Below are 13,561 nucleotides of genomic sequence, written 5' to 3' on the forward strand. Positions count from 1 at the left end.
CTGGGATGTTCTCTTCTCTCAAGCATGCACACATATTAGCTCCCTTTCAAGTCATAGGTCAAACCAGAACCATTCCATTAAAACCATAAACCAAATAAGGATGTTCTCCTTCTCTATTATTACTTAGCATTATTTTTGAAATTCAAGTCATTGAATCAGTCCATGACAAACGGAAATGTATAAATACTGGAAAGGGGCAGCAAAAATATTATTTATAAATGTTGTGAGAGATGTGTATCTAGAAAACCCCTAAAATCTGGCAAGTAAGAATCAAAAACAGTATATGTTCATTAGGACAGCCAGCCACAAAGTCAGCAAGCTAAAACAACTAACTTCCTTATGTATCAATGATAGTCAGCTAGAAAAATGGGGGAGGGGGAATAAATATCCCATCAAAACAGCAAAAAATCATAAAACAAATTTCATTTAACAAGATGTATGAAGGACTTCTAAGAAGACCATTATAAATACATGCCAACTAGGAACAGGCAGGTGAACTGAATAACGGAGCAAAGGTATATGGATTAAAAGTCAACCAACAAGCAACAAAAAACCACAAACGATTATCCAGCCTGAAATGGAAAGCTCAGAAATAATCTTGTTGTAGATGAAAACTTAGCATCTGACAAAGAACACCTTTTCAAATCAGTGGGAAAAATACGGGTTATTCAAGAACCAACTAGAAAAACTAAAGCTGGTTCCTAATCTCATACCTTACACCAAAATAAAATTGAATAATCAAAGATTCAAATGTGAAAAATAAAATCATAAGAGTACTAAAAATATAGGCAAAAATGTAAATAATCTTGGGTTAAGAAGTTCTTTTAAGGCATGACAGGAAACTGAAAGAAAAGTCTGATAGATTTAACTAAAACAAACAACAACATACAAGCAAACCAACAAAAATAAAACCTCTTGAATGTTAAAATCATAAAAGAAGTTGAAAGATAAATAACAAAATGGGGCAAATATTTATAACAAGAAGGATAAACGGTTAACATTCCTATAAAAAAAATCAATAAAAGCTGGGTGTGGTGGCTCACACCTGTAATCCTAGCACTCTGAGAGGCCCAGGTGGGAGGATTGCTTGAGCTCACGAGTTCAAGACCAGCCTGAGCAAGAGTGAGACCCCCGTCTCTACTAAAAATAGAAAAATTAGCCGGGCATGGTGGTGCATGCCTGCAGTCTCAGCTACTCAGGAGGCTGAGGCAGGAGGATCCCTTGCACCCAGGAGTTTGAGGTTGCTGTGAGCTAGGCTGTCGCCACTGCACTCTACCCAGGGTGGGGTGACAGAGTGAGACTCTGTCTCAAGCAAAAAAAAAAAAAATCAATAGGAAAAGGAAGATCAACATAAACATGGGAAAATGAAAAAATAGACACTTCACCTTCCCCCATATAGATAGTAACAAAAAATAGGGAAAGAAACTGATTTTATTAGTAATAAAAGAATTGCAAGCAAAGTTACAGTATTTGTGGTGTATCAGAATGTCAAAAATTAAAATAAATCAGCAATGAGTGCTGTCAAGGGAACCCTCACTGCTGATTTCTCAAGGGAAAACCACCTAATCTGTTGCATAACTTTGCAGTGTGTACTGGAATGCAAACTGTGCTTACCTGTTAGCCTAGCAGTCCACTGTTAGGAATTTATTTTAAGGCTAAAGTAGTCAAGTGCACAAAGAGCTATGCATCCAAAGGGTTATTTATAGTCCTTCTAAAATGCTGAAAAATGGGTACGGAACCTTGAACAGGAGTGGGGGCTAGGAAAATAGGGTTCTGGGGCCAGATTTAGAGCAAGCAGAGGGAATGCAAGTACTGACTCCAAATAAGAGCAGGAATCCACACATGGAGCCTGGGAAAACACACTGGGGGTGAAAGGAAGGCTGAGCTCGGCATGTGGATGAATGTCAAGCACACTGTCCACAGTGTGCAAAGTACACACACACCGTGCCTGACACACATGGTAAAGGTCCTTGAAAACTGATGAACAAAAGTGAACAAAGTTTAAACTGCATGACAGAGTCAACTTGAGCTGCTATAACAAAATACCGTGAACTGGGTCACTTAAACATCCCCTGTGTGCTCACTGTCCTCTCTGGCCAGTTAAATCTCACAGTGGGTCAGTGTAACTCTTGGCATAACCCTCAGGTCCACAGCCTCCTGTTGCATCACTGTACTCACCTGGCAAAACCACGGCCCTGGTCAATGCCGGCTCGTTCCAAATTAGCAGCACTAACCTCTGGTGGGCCCTTAGCACTGCCATGCCTCCACTCTACTGCCTCTCCCGCCTCCCACATGACCACTGTGCACCTGCTCCTCTCTCGGCAAACGCCACAACCACCATCCCATGCGCAGTCTCAGTGGGTGATGCTGCTTCTTACTTCACCAAGCAAAGCCGGGCGAAGGGCACTTCCCAGCTGCATCTCCCTGCTGCCTGTGTCTCTGCTCACACACCGCAGAGATGGTGTGGCTGCAGCTGGGCTAACACCTCTCCCTGCACAAAAGAGCCCATCCCCTCTCATCTACTCCAGCAATTTCCCCCCCTCTCTCCTGCACCACCAGCTTTCCAGTCTCAGTAGATCCTTCCCATTTTGCCTCCACATGTTGTTATTCCTCTCATTAAAAATCAAAATGAAATCAATCAGTCAAGCAAAATCAAGACAACCAAACCCTCACTTTACCTCACCTGAACCTCCTCCATGCCCAATTTCCCTCTTGCTCTTGTGTTGCAGGCAACACACCTGAGTTGCCTACACTCACTGTCCCCAATTCTTCTCCCTCCAGGTTCTCTTGAAACCCACCCACTCAGCCTGTCCCACCAAGCGCTCCACGGAAACCATTCTTATCCAGGTCACTGATGACCTTCCATTGCTAAATCCAATGGCTAATTCTCAGCTCTCCGCTCACCTGATCTAAAGGTAGCTTTGATACAATCACTCACTCCTCCTTGAAACACTTAATTCACTTGTTTTCTAGGGCACCTACCACCTTCTCTTTTTACCTCCTACCTCACTGTTTTTTCCCTCTCATTTGCCTTTTTTGTTTCTTCCTCTTTGTTTAGCCCTCTAAATGCTGGCATGCCCCAAGGCTCATCTTTTCAACAGAACTTTTCCATTTATACTCACTCTTGGGGGTGATCTCACCCAGTTCCTCGGCTTTTATACACCATCTGTGTGTGAATAACTCCTTGGTATCACAGACCGCTCCTTTGAACTTTTATACATCCACCTGCCTACATGACCTTTTCTTCTGTTTGTCAAACAGATGTCTCAAACTTAGTGTGTCCAAAACTTATCTCCTGATCTCCCTTAAGGACCTACATTTTCCACAGTCTTGTCCATCTTAATGGCAACACCATCCTTTGGGCTGCACAGGCCGAAACCCCTGCAATAACTCTCAACTCATCTCTCTTGTACCTCACATTCCCTCTGTCAGTCCTTTGCTGGAAACCCTCCAACAGCATCCTATTTCACCCAGATTGCAGCAAAAATCATTACACAAAAGAGACATTCCAGTGCCCTATAAATATGTAGAGAAATGCCCAACATCACTAGCTATGACAAAGATGCAAATTAAAACCACAATGAGATGATGCTCTGTGCTCAGGGATGAAATTAAAAGGATTGACAATAACAACTACTGGAGAAGACTTGAAGCAAATCGCAGACCCAAACACTGCCAACTGGAATGTTACTCATGGCAACCACTTTGAAACACTGTTTGACAATAGCTACACTAAAACTAAACAGAAATATACACTATTCCATGCAACAAAATTAATGTTTATGTCCACCAAAAGACATATACAAGAATATGCACAGGAACTTTACTCATAATAACCCCAGACTGGAAATATCTGAGATGTCCAACAACAGTACAATAGGTAAACTGTGGCATGCTAGGAGTAGAATATTATAAAGCAATGAAAATGAATGACTCTCACTGACATGCTGTATAAAAGCAGCAAGACACCAAAGCATATATCTGTATGACGCCATTTATGGGAAGTTCAAACAAGCAAAACTAGTGGCTGCCTTTGTAGGGAAGGTACATTGACTGACAGGAGGTGACAAGGACGTTCTGGGCTACTAGAAATGCTGTATATCCTGATCTGGGTGGTGGTTACACAGGTAAATATATTTCTAAAAATTCATGGAACCGTATACTAGAATTTGTGTACTTTGTGTATGTTATGCTTCAACAAGATAAAAAAAAATCTTCAATGAATATTTATTGGGTACCTGCCATGGTAAATATCTGTTCAGGGCCCTAGAAAAATGCTCTTCTGTGAATTTCACCCAGTTGGGAAGATAGATATTAATCAAATGATAGCAGGAGATTATAAACTGGGATGACCCGTATGAAGGGAAGGAGCCCAGTGCTTTGAGATTGCATAAGAGACTGGCCAGGTCTGCAGAAGTGACAGTTCGAGCTGAGGCAAAGTGAGCAGGAAAGAGAATGCTCCCGGCAGAGGGAACGAGTGCCAAGAACGCAGGGTGTGTCCAGCCGGAGGAAGCTGGAATGACCAGACCACGCAGGAACCCGTGGGTGGGCAAAGGGCTTTGTCCTTTAGCTTAAGAGCAGTGGAAGCCATGGAAGGGTTTTAAGGGGAGGGGTGTCGTGGTCAAATTTGTATCCAGGAAAGGCCTCGCTAACAGTGTGGATTTAGAGAAGTAAAGCAGATTCGATGATACTTAGGGGAAGGACTGTAATTCCAGTCTAGAGTTGGCCTATCTGGGAGAAAACGCAGGAAGAACAACAAGAAAAGGAAGTTACTGAGAACTGCAAATTTTATGTCTTTATGTTTGACAGAGGTAATGCTATCTTCAAATCAGTGTGCGAGAAACAGTAACACGGGCTGCCTCCAGGGAAAGGGACTGAGGGCTGGGAAACCAGAGTAGGAGCGAGATTTTACACTGTAAGCCCTCTGACACCTTATGAACTTTTAAGCATGTGCATATATTACTTACTCAAAATATAATCAGAATTTAAAATTAGTAACACTCAACTGGAACCTTCCCTATATTGCTAATGTTGCCCTTGGAGTCCCTGTTGGTGACAAGGCATTATAATGAGCCCTCTGGGTAGCCCACGTTCCATGAATAATCCTCCACGAATAATGGAATAATCGAGAGGTCCCTATGTCCTGCTCACATTCCTTGCGGATGAGCACATGATGTACCTTGGAGAATCACTGGGGAAAAGCTCCCTGAAAGGTAAATAGCCTAAATCTAAAAGACACACGTGTGTTACTTAAGATACAACAGTTTACCTAGTAAAGAAAAACTTCTAATATCCTGGACTTTTCATTCATTGGATTTAGCCTATGTCGAATTGCAGGCAACAACAACAAAAAGTACAGCATTATTCAAAAATGAAAGTTGGTGATTTGGCTCAAAGGACTATATTATAAAAACAACCCGGGTAGTCATAATTTCCTCATGTTTTAAATCAGTGAAATCTAGAGTTGCAGCTGTCCCACAAACTGAAACCGTATAAATTTTTAGAAAATGAGTCAATCATGAGATTAAAGTTTCAATTTATAGCACTTCTGTGTTTTAGTTACAAAGTCATAAATAAACCTAGCATGACAGAGAAGGTAAATATTTTCTCAGTTGTTTATGCAGCCAAAGAGGAAAGGAATTTAACATGCAATTAACCACTTAGGTGTTTCTAGATATGCACCATATGGTCTTTGTATTTAAGATAAAAACAAAAATAAATATTGTTTTCTTTAATCTAAGGTTTGCTTAGCAACATCAAGTACTCCAAGCTAGCTCAACCCGGGAAGTACCTTCACCTCACAGAAGAGATATTCCATTTGCAGGAGAGCTGGGGCACAAAAATAGGAGGAAACATAACTTCTTCCCCAGGGGAGAAAAATTAAATAGGAGGAATAAGCATTTTTAACAAATAATTTAAGTTGAATACTCTCTGGAGACAGAGAATTGAACTTTTAACCACTCTGGGGCTCCAGTCCTATTGTTTAACAGACAATATTTGTTTTACACATTAAAATAAGAGACCCCTGTGCCATTACTTTACACCAACAGCTGAGCACGAGTGAGGTAAGAACAGCGAAGGTCCCAGCCGCCCCAAGATGTCTACAGAGAGACCCCCACATGATCACAGTTTCTCTCACCAGCCTGACTTTAAACATAACTAACTGGAAAAAATCTGATTGCCATTTTAATCTCGATGACAGAAATCATTTAATAGATAATTATTTCTTATCTTCATGTCTTAACAGTTATTCTAAAATTAAAGCTTTTAAAATAAAATCATTATATACCTGATGCTATGTAAGGGCAATAAGCAGTGATGCACTTTTGCATTAACAATTGAGCTAAAATTGTGAAATTGCCCTTGAAAAGCTTTAAGATATACATTTAAAATTAAAAATATAAAAGCAATTTTAACATGCTTGAATGCTCAGATGTCAGCTATTCTCACGCAGCCTCTCTCTAGATACTCCCACATATGCTTTTTGAACAAAGACATTCTCAAAAAATTGACTATCAAGTGAGTAGGAAAGAAAATAAACTCTAGCAGTAATAAATCACAGCCTTAACACCCAAATTGTGTAGAGCAAGGCCATTTTCTCATGGTGGGAGTTTTTATTTTTCTTCTTTTGGGGACTATTAAAATATAAAACAAAACTCCATATAGTAAAGTAAATATAACATTACTCTCAAAATCTCTCTGCACTCTTCCACTGGATTCATTTCATCTTCCTATTCCCATCTTTCCACATGGTTTCTGTTTGAAAGTTAATCTGGGAAGAGCACACTATGCAAACAACTGGGTTTACCACTGGTTGCACTCCATCTCCCAACTGGCAAATCAGTGGTTACTTTCCTGCACATATAATCATGGCAACAGCAACGTCAGCTTAAGAATCTGCTCTAAAAATCAAGCAATTTTAACATGGAAAGCCCTCAAATTACACATAAGTTATATGCTAAGAGTTCATTTATTAGTCTGTTATTTGGGAACTCAGAACACACATCCAAAACAAATGCTCTATAAATGACATTTCAAGCCACCATACAGCTAATGTAACACTAAAATAATATAATAGAGCAGAGCATTATACCGTTGTGATTGTAGTAGTAGAAACAGAAAAGAAAATAATGTTTACAATGTTGGTTCTCACTAGTACTTGAAAAAAATGTTCGAATGAGAAAATCATACCAACCACACTGGCTGACCCAGTTTGTGCCCTTTGATAGATGCTCCTGTCCACCCTCAGGGTCATCTCCTAGCTGGCCCCTCATCTTGCCCAGCCTCCTCCCTGCTCCACGCTGTCCATTGCCACAGCTGACAGTACTCTCTCTGGACTAAGGACTCCCAGATCTGCAGAGTTCCCGCCTTGCTGTTTTCGAGGCTTCAGACCCATTGACCCAACGCTGTTCATCTCCACTTGGATACTCTATAGGCACAACAAACAAAACTCATCATCCTTGTACCCCTCGCCCCATACAGCACACACCCCTCCTGTATGCCATGTTGCAGTGAATGCCATCCCTATCCCCACAGATGGCCTGTTTTATTAAAACAGTGGGTGTCATCCTCATTCCTCTTTTATCACCACCTCTCAATCTATCCAGCACCAAATGCCCAGGTCTGTCTGATGGCTGACGGGAGCCTCTAAACCACTCTTCTATTCTGCCCAGCCACCTTGTTTCTTTGCCTATGGTGGGGATGGCTCTAGGACCACTTGCTGATGTGAAACAAATAGGTGCAGGTCGCCACAGCAGCAAGGATGAGGAAAACGCAGGAGCCCAGTGAAAACATGGAAGGCATCTCTTTTTCTCATGGATGTTTCAGGGAAGAAGCCTCCCCCTGGAAATTAAAAACTGGGCTCCCAACGTATCCTCTGTGCCAGCTGCAGTATGCTCCGGAACATCTCTGTCTGCTCAGTTTTGTGTTCAGTCCATGTGCTCACAATTCAAAGCAACTTGATGGGCTCAAGAAATATTTTGCTTAACAATGAGATGTTTGGCAGAACAGCCAGACATAATGATTAATCAGTTAACGTATACACATCTGAAAACAAGCCATTTCCAACACAGACTCTGTGAGGGCAAGGATTTTGGTCTGTTTTATTCACTGCTATATCCTATCACCTAAAATGTGTGCAGCACGTAATTAATAAAAATCTAACACATAAAATATGCATCAAAAATATATCAATTGTTAAACAATAATTATCTATAACAATATAAGTAATAAAAGTGAATTAATGTATAAATATATAAATTGGGATTTGGAAATAGTTTTCTTTATGCTAAATAACAAATACAAGCATGTTTGCTCTTTGGTATGTCTGACTAAATTTAGCACAATTTTCAGCTGTTTTTTTATGTTCTAACAACAGGGTATGCCACAGATGGAAAATTACATTTAATGTGAAACATATTTATCACTTCTATTACTAGATAATTAGACTTAATAGAAATAAGTCTTAGTAGAAACCGGCCTCCAGGAGCAGCAGCCTTTCTGAGCTGACACCCTCCAGCGCACGGCAGCACATCGGATGCCCGTCTCCCCAGGAAGCCTGCAGCACACGCCTACTCAGAGAGATGTATAGGCATCTGATGTATAAAGATTATATAAACCCACCTCTCTCCTACCTCAGGTAAACTGGGATAATTGATATGTCACTTTTAACCAATGTAAACACTGTGCCACTATGATATGACAGTTTGTTGCTGGATACAGAGGCAAAACCTAAATGTGGAGTGAATACCATTCACAAGAAAGATGTCCTCGTTTCATTCTTTGTTAGTGTTTGTTCTAAACAAGAAAAATGAGCAAATATCAATATATCCTTCAGTGCCAGTAACTGCTTTCCTAAAATAACTCTTCCATTTTAGCTTTAAACAAATTTTATACCATCAAAATGGTGAATTTTAAATTACGAGTTGTGAAGAAAGAACCGTGGAGTAATGAAAAAAGCTTGAGGTTGGTTTTGAATCCCAACACAATCACTTAACTACCTAAATGATCTTAGACAAGACACATAATGTGTATGAGCCTCAATATAAGCCCCAGATATAGGGCCATTACCTAATTTATAAGGTTTTTTTGAGAGCTAAATTACAGATCTTTTCGCAAAGCAATTAGAGTCTGGCACCTAGAACTCAATAAATGGTAACAATACTCCTGCTCTCTATGCTGATGGTGTGCTAAATGAGGTAAGATATGTAAAGAATCTACTACAATCCCTGGTACAATATAAGGCACTCAATAATGTTAACTCTCTTTGCAATGAAAATGACTCAGGATTGATAATCACATTCATTTTATACCACTATTTATCTCATTATAGAAAAATAACTGAAAAGGAGAATATGGACTAACTCCAGTGGCCTTTTTAATCCCCCCTTTCCTAGGAATCTAGAAAAACACTGTGAGAGGAAGGAAAATAAGGACACGTAAGTAGATGGTTGCAGACGTTAAATGAGCCAGGCAGCTTCTTGCATTTGCCCCACAGGAGGCTTCAACATAAATGTGGGGATTTCCGTCATCCAAGGGGAAGGTGATCACAACCTACAGAAACACCGCAGACCCGTTTCACCACACACAACAGAATCAAAGTGCTGGACTCACGGTATTTGGAACATAGGGTAAGCCATAAAACTTCTCTTGTGTTTCCTTGAGAATGTCAGTGGTTGACCTCCTCAGGGGATGCTTCCCATGGTAGATTTGATCCAGAGTGGCATAAAAGACCTAGATGGAGGAAAACATCCATTTAGTTTTGGTAGTCCATCCTCACAGCTCAGATGTGGTAGACCAAAGACGCTTTAAGTGCACCAGAATAACGGTTATAAATCATGGTTGAAAACATTCACAAAAATAAACTTAGATGGTTTGAGATGTATTTTATACCACATTTAAGATCATGCTAAAGATTAAAAGCAATGCGCTCAACCTTTTCATGATTAAGGATATTAAAGAATTTTGAACTGTATCCATAAAGTACTCTTTACGTACAACGGAGCAAATTAAATTTGTGACCACAAAACTGGAACTTTGCCAATATATATGTAGTTAGAAATATGAAAAAATAAAGAGTTACAACTTGTGACCCCCTGGATCTAACAAGTCCTGTTTGCTTTCTTCCTGGAATCCTGATATATCTTAAATGAGAGAAATGAAATGGTCAGAATCCTACTTTCATGATAAAAGGCGAAAGAAAATTTAAATAGGTTGGGTGAGGGTGAGGATTAGCAATCCAGCATCTGGCGAGTACAGACGTTAAAAAGAATTCTCCTGCAGCTGTTGGCGAGTTTGGAGCTAGACCCCAACACCTGGTGTCAGGAAGCGCAAAGGAAACATATGCTGTATTGGGGCAATTCTGGCTCAACTAGGTGACCAGGGGAGAAGCATCATGTACCTCTGAATAGAGGATATAGACCACTGAAACACAGTAGGAGGAGAAAGCATTAAGGAAAGTTTGAATATGAAATCCGCTGTTTACAAAGTACTGAAAACTAAATTTTGCATAGAAAATCTAAAGATAAAGCACTGTTTCACTGCAACATTTGACTCCAATGTTATTTTGAATATTGACTTGAACATTTGACTTCACATGTGTAGAGTTCACCTGATGCAAGAAAGTAGAAAATGTTTCATTTTAAAGAAAAAATTCTGACATGCAGTGATGCTTCTGATATGTATCCTTCTGATCCCGAAATGGAATTTATAGAGAATGTGCAGCTGTTGGCTTGAAAGAAGTGAGGATTAGTTTGGATAAAAGCAAAAATTTAAATGACCTCTAGCTTCTGGCTTCACCTAGATATAGAATTATGGTTCTAAATTATAAAGTTAAGTTTAAAGCTTCCCTAGAAAAATATAGACATCCTCTAAATATAAATATTGCTTTCCTCTAACTGGCAATCTAAACATACAGCTAAATATAGCTCTTTCAATTCTCTATTCTATAATGAGTAACAATACATAAAGATAACCAAGAAGCCAAAATTACTCATTCATGTCCTATCTATATTCTAACAGAGTAAATTATTGGGAATTGAAACTCTTAAACTCTAACCTCAACTGAGGTGGGGTTTTTGTCCCAGTGTGTAAACAAATCAGAATTCAGGAGTTTCATTTCTCCAATTATGCCTTTTACAAAAGATATAAACATAGAATGACTTCTTCTGAATTATTCAAATGGAGCAAAATAAATTAAATATGCATTTATTTCATGCTTATTCACTGATAAACTAAACAATTCTAAAGCCACAAGCCTATTTTCCTACCCAGGCAGTCATGCATTCCTGGGACCAAGAACTTTAGAGCCCACCTCCAAAGTAAGGATCCTATTTTGAAAACAAATAATAAAAATAAAAATTCACAATTTTTAAAAAACTGCTTCAACCTCCCCTTAGAATGCTGAAATAATTCACTTCCTTTCTATCCTATTTGTCTCCCCTGCACAAATATAATATGAAAGGTGGGCACAGGCAGCCCTTCTGGCAGGAATTTCTTTCTCTGTCTCTCTCTCTTTTTCTCTGGGGGTTATTCTTTTTAGAGGGTGAGGAGGGAAAGGCTGGTTTTTCATTTTAAAAGAAAATCATTGGAAAAACTGTTCAAGAAGAAAGCTATAACACAGACTTTTAAAAGGCAGACCTTCTACTAAAGATACCAGCAAATCAAAAGACTTTGCCGAGTAACGTTAATATTAAAAAATTCAGAAGTCCTTTTTTAATTATGTTGATATGAATAGACACTGAATAATGTAAATCAAATGTAAATTTATGGTTTTGTCTACACAATGGATTTTCTTCACTGAAATATATATTTAAGGTACAACAAAAACAGAGCTCATTCATTACTTTCTAGGGACTGAATTTTACAAAACCATAAAGCAATTAAATAGTGGTTACACTCTTAAATAGGTAACTGGATCATTATAAAGTGAATATTGCCTAAGATGAAAGATGAGTGTTTAGGCTATGTTTATATAACTCTCAAGATCTGACGAAGAGTAAGAATTCTATAAACAATCTCAGTAATTACAAATATCTAAACATCTGGTATCATGCAGACCTGGCATCCAGATGGTTCACAAAATGTTTCTAGTCTTCATCTGGAAACCTCAGAAATTGGTTTTGAATATTATCCAAAACTAACGGCAATTGCGATTTAAATGTCCCATCTAAAAACATAATTTTTTTTTAAAAGACACAACATGAATAAATATATGTGTAATTGGGTTTGAACTCTAACTTGGCTGCTGAAATGTGTGATTTAGAAGTCATGTAACTTTTCTAAGCTTTGATTTTCCCAACTAAAAATGGGAAATAATCGTATTTAACATCTACTTCATAAAAGCAGTGTGAAGGTTGAATGAGTCAATTTTGGTCAAGTTCTTTGAACTCAGATGAAAGATGTTTTAACAGCATAATTATTATAATAAATAGGTATCATTGGCAAGAATTTCAAGTTATATATTTATTTGGGATAATGACTCTGGAAAACTTCACAACAAAAGTATTAATACATACATACCTGAAGCTGCATATCAGCTGCAGCACAAACCTTTTTAGATTCACAAAGACGAGACACCATATTTTTTGGCAGTGGCTTGATAAAACAAAAGAATATGTATGTGAGTATATATTAATAAGCCATTGTACTATGTATACTTATGAGTCAGAAAATTTAAAAATAACATCAAAGGGAAAAATGAACAATAGAATTTCATTATAGTTTTAAAATAACTTTTCAATATTTTAGTTGACAACAACATGAATGAAGATAATTCATTTAATGTCAAAAAGCACTAACTGTCAAATAAGGGTTTGTACAGGAAATTACAGGATTATATACAACTAAAATATTGGTACTGGTCTTTAAAAATCTATTTAAAACCTTAAGGGGAATAATTTTTCTGTTCCTTAGTTACCAGTGACTGCCTGTTCAAGTACTCTCGATTTGTAAGTGCATGTAACTGATGATAGGACTAAAAGATTAAAATGTCAAAAAATAAATTATAATTTATGGTGCCAGGCAGTATTAAAACTGAATTCACATCCTAAAGAGTAGGCATGATAACAAATTGCAGATTCTTTCATTTTCCAACCTGAAAGAATGGCAGAGCTTGGACACTCAGTTTAATGTCCCTATATAATTTAAGGCTTTCTCTGTGAGACTAATTAGACCTAATCCTATAATACACAGATCCTCTTAAAAATAAACTAATAGTGTAGTTGAAAGTACTTTGTTCAATTTTACTCTACTTTAAAATCATTAATACTGATGTTTATTGAAGAAAGCTACCACTTTATACAACTCTACTTACAATCTAATTAAGCTAAAAGCCTCTCTAAAGAGAAACACATTATATAAAGACCAGTGGCAGGTTACTCAGTGGTACAGTGACATAAACTAACCACCTGTGAATAAGAACATGGCTGCCTGCTGGAGAGGGAACTGCGCCACTACCATGAACACCCCCAGCGCCCAGAATAGCGCCTGGCCCGGCAGGGGCAGACACTCCGTAAGGATTTGCAGAAGGATGGCAGTGGGACTTGATGACTGCTCAGACAGC

The 13,561-nt window shown here is 38.5% G+C and overlaps 1 protein-coding gene across 2 annotated transcripts in view; it reads right to left on the bottom strand.

Moving 5' to 3' along the window:
* Positions 1-13,561, bottom strand: part of LOC123648841 (mitochondrial intermediate peptidase) — a 108,679-nt gene that overhangs the window by 38,117 nt on the left and 57,001 nt on the right. For both annotated transcript variants that reach the window (XM_045566731.1, XM_045566730.1), the window contains 2 exons: positions 12,520-12,594; positions 9,613-9,732 (listed from right to left, as the gene is read on the bottom strand). In XM_045566731.1, the coding sequence (XP_045422687.1) occupies positions 9,613-9,732; positions 12,520-12,594 (195 nt within the window). The remainder of the gene's footprint in view (positions 1-9,612; positions 9,733-12,519; positions 12,595-13,561) is intronic.

The sequence above is a fragment of the Lemur catta genome, chromosome 13 (genome assembly GCF_020740605.2).
Source record: "Lemur catta isolate mLemCat1 chromosome 13, mLemCat1.pri, whole genome shotgun sequence".
Taxonomy (NCBI): Eukaryota; Metazoa; Chordata; class Mammalia; order Primates; family Lemuridae; genus Lemur; species Lemur catta.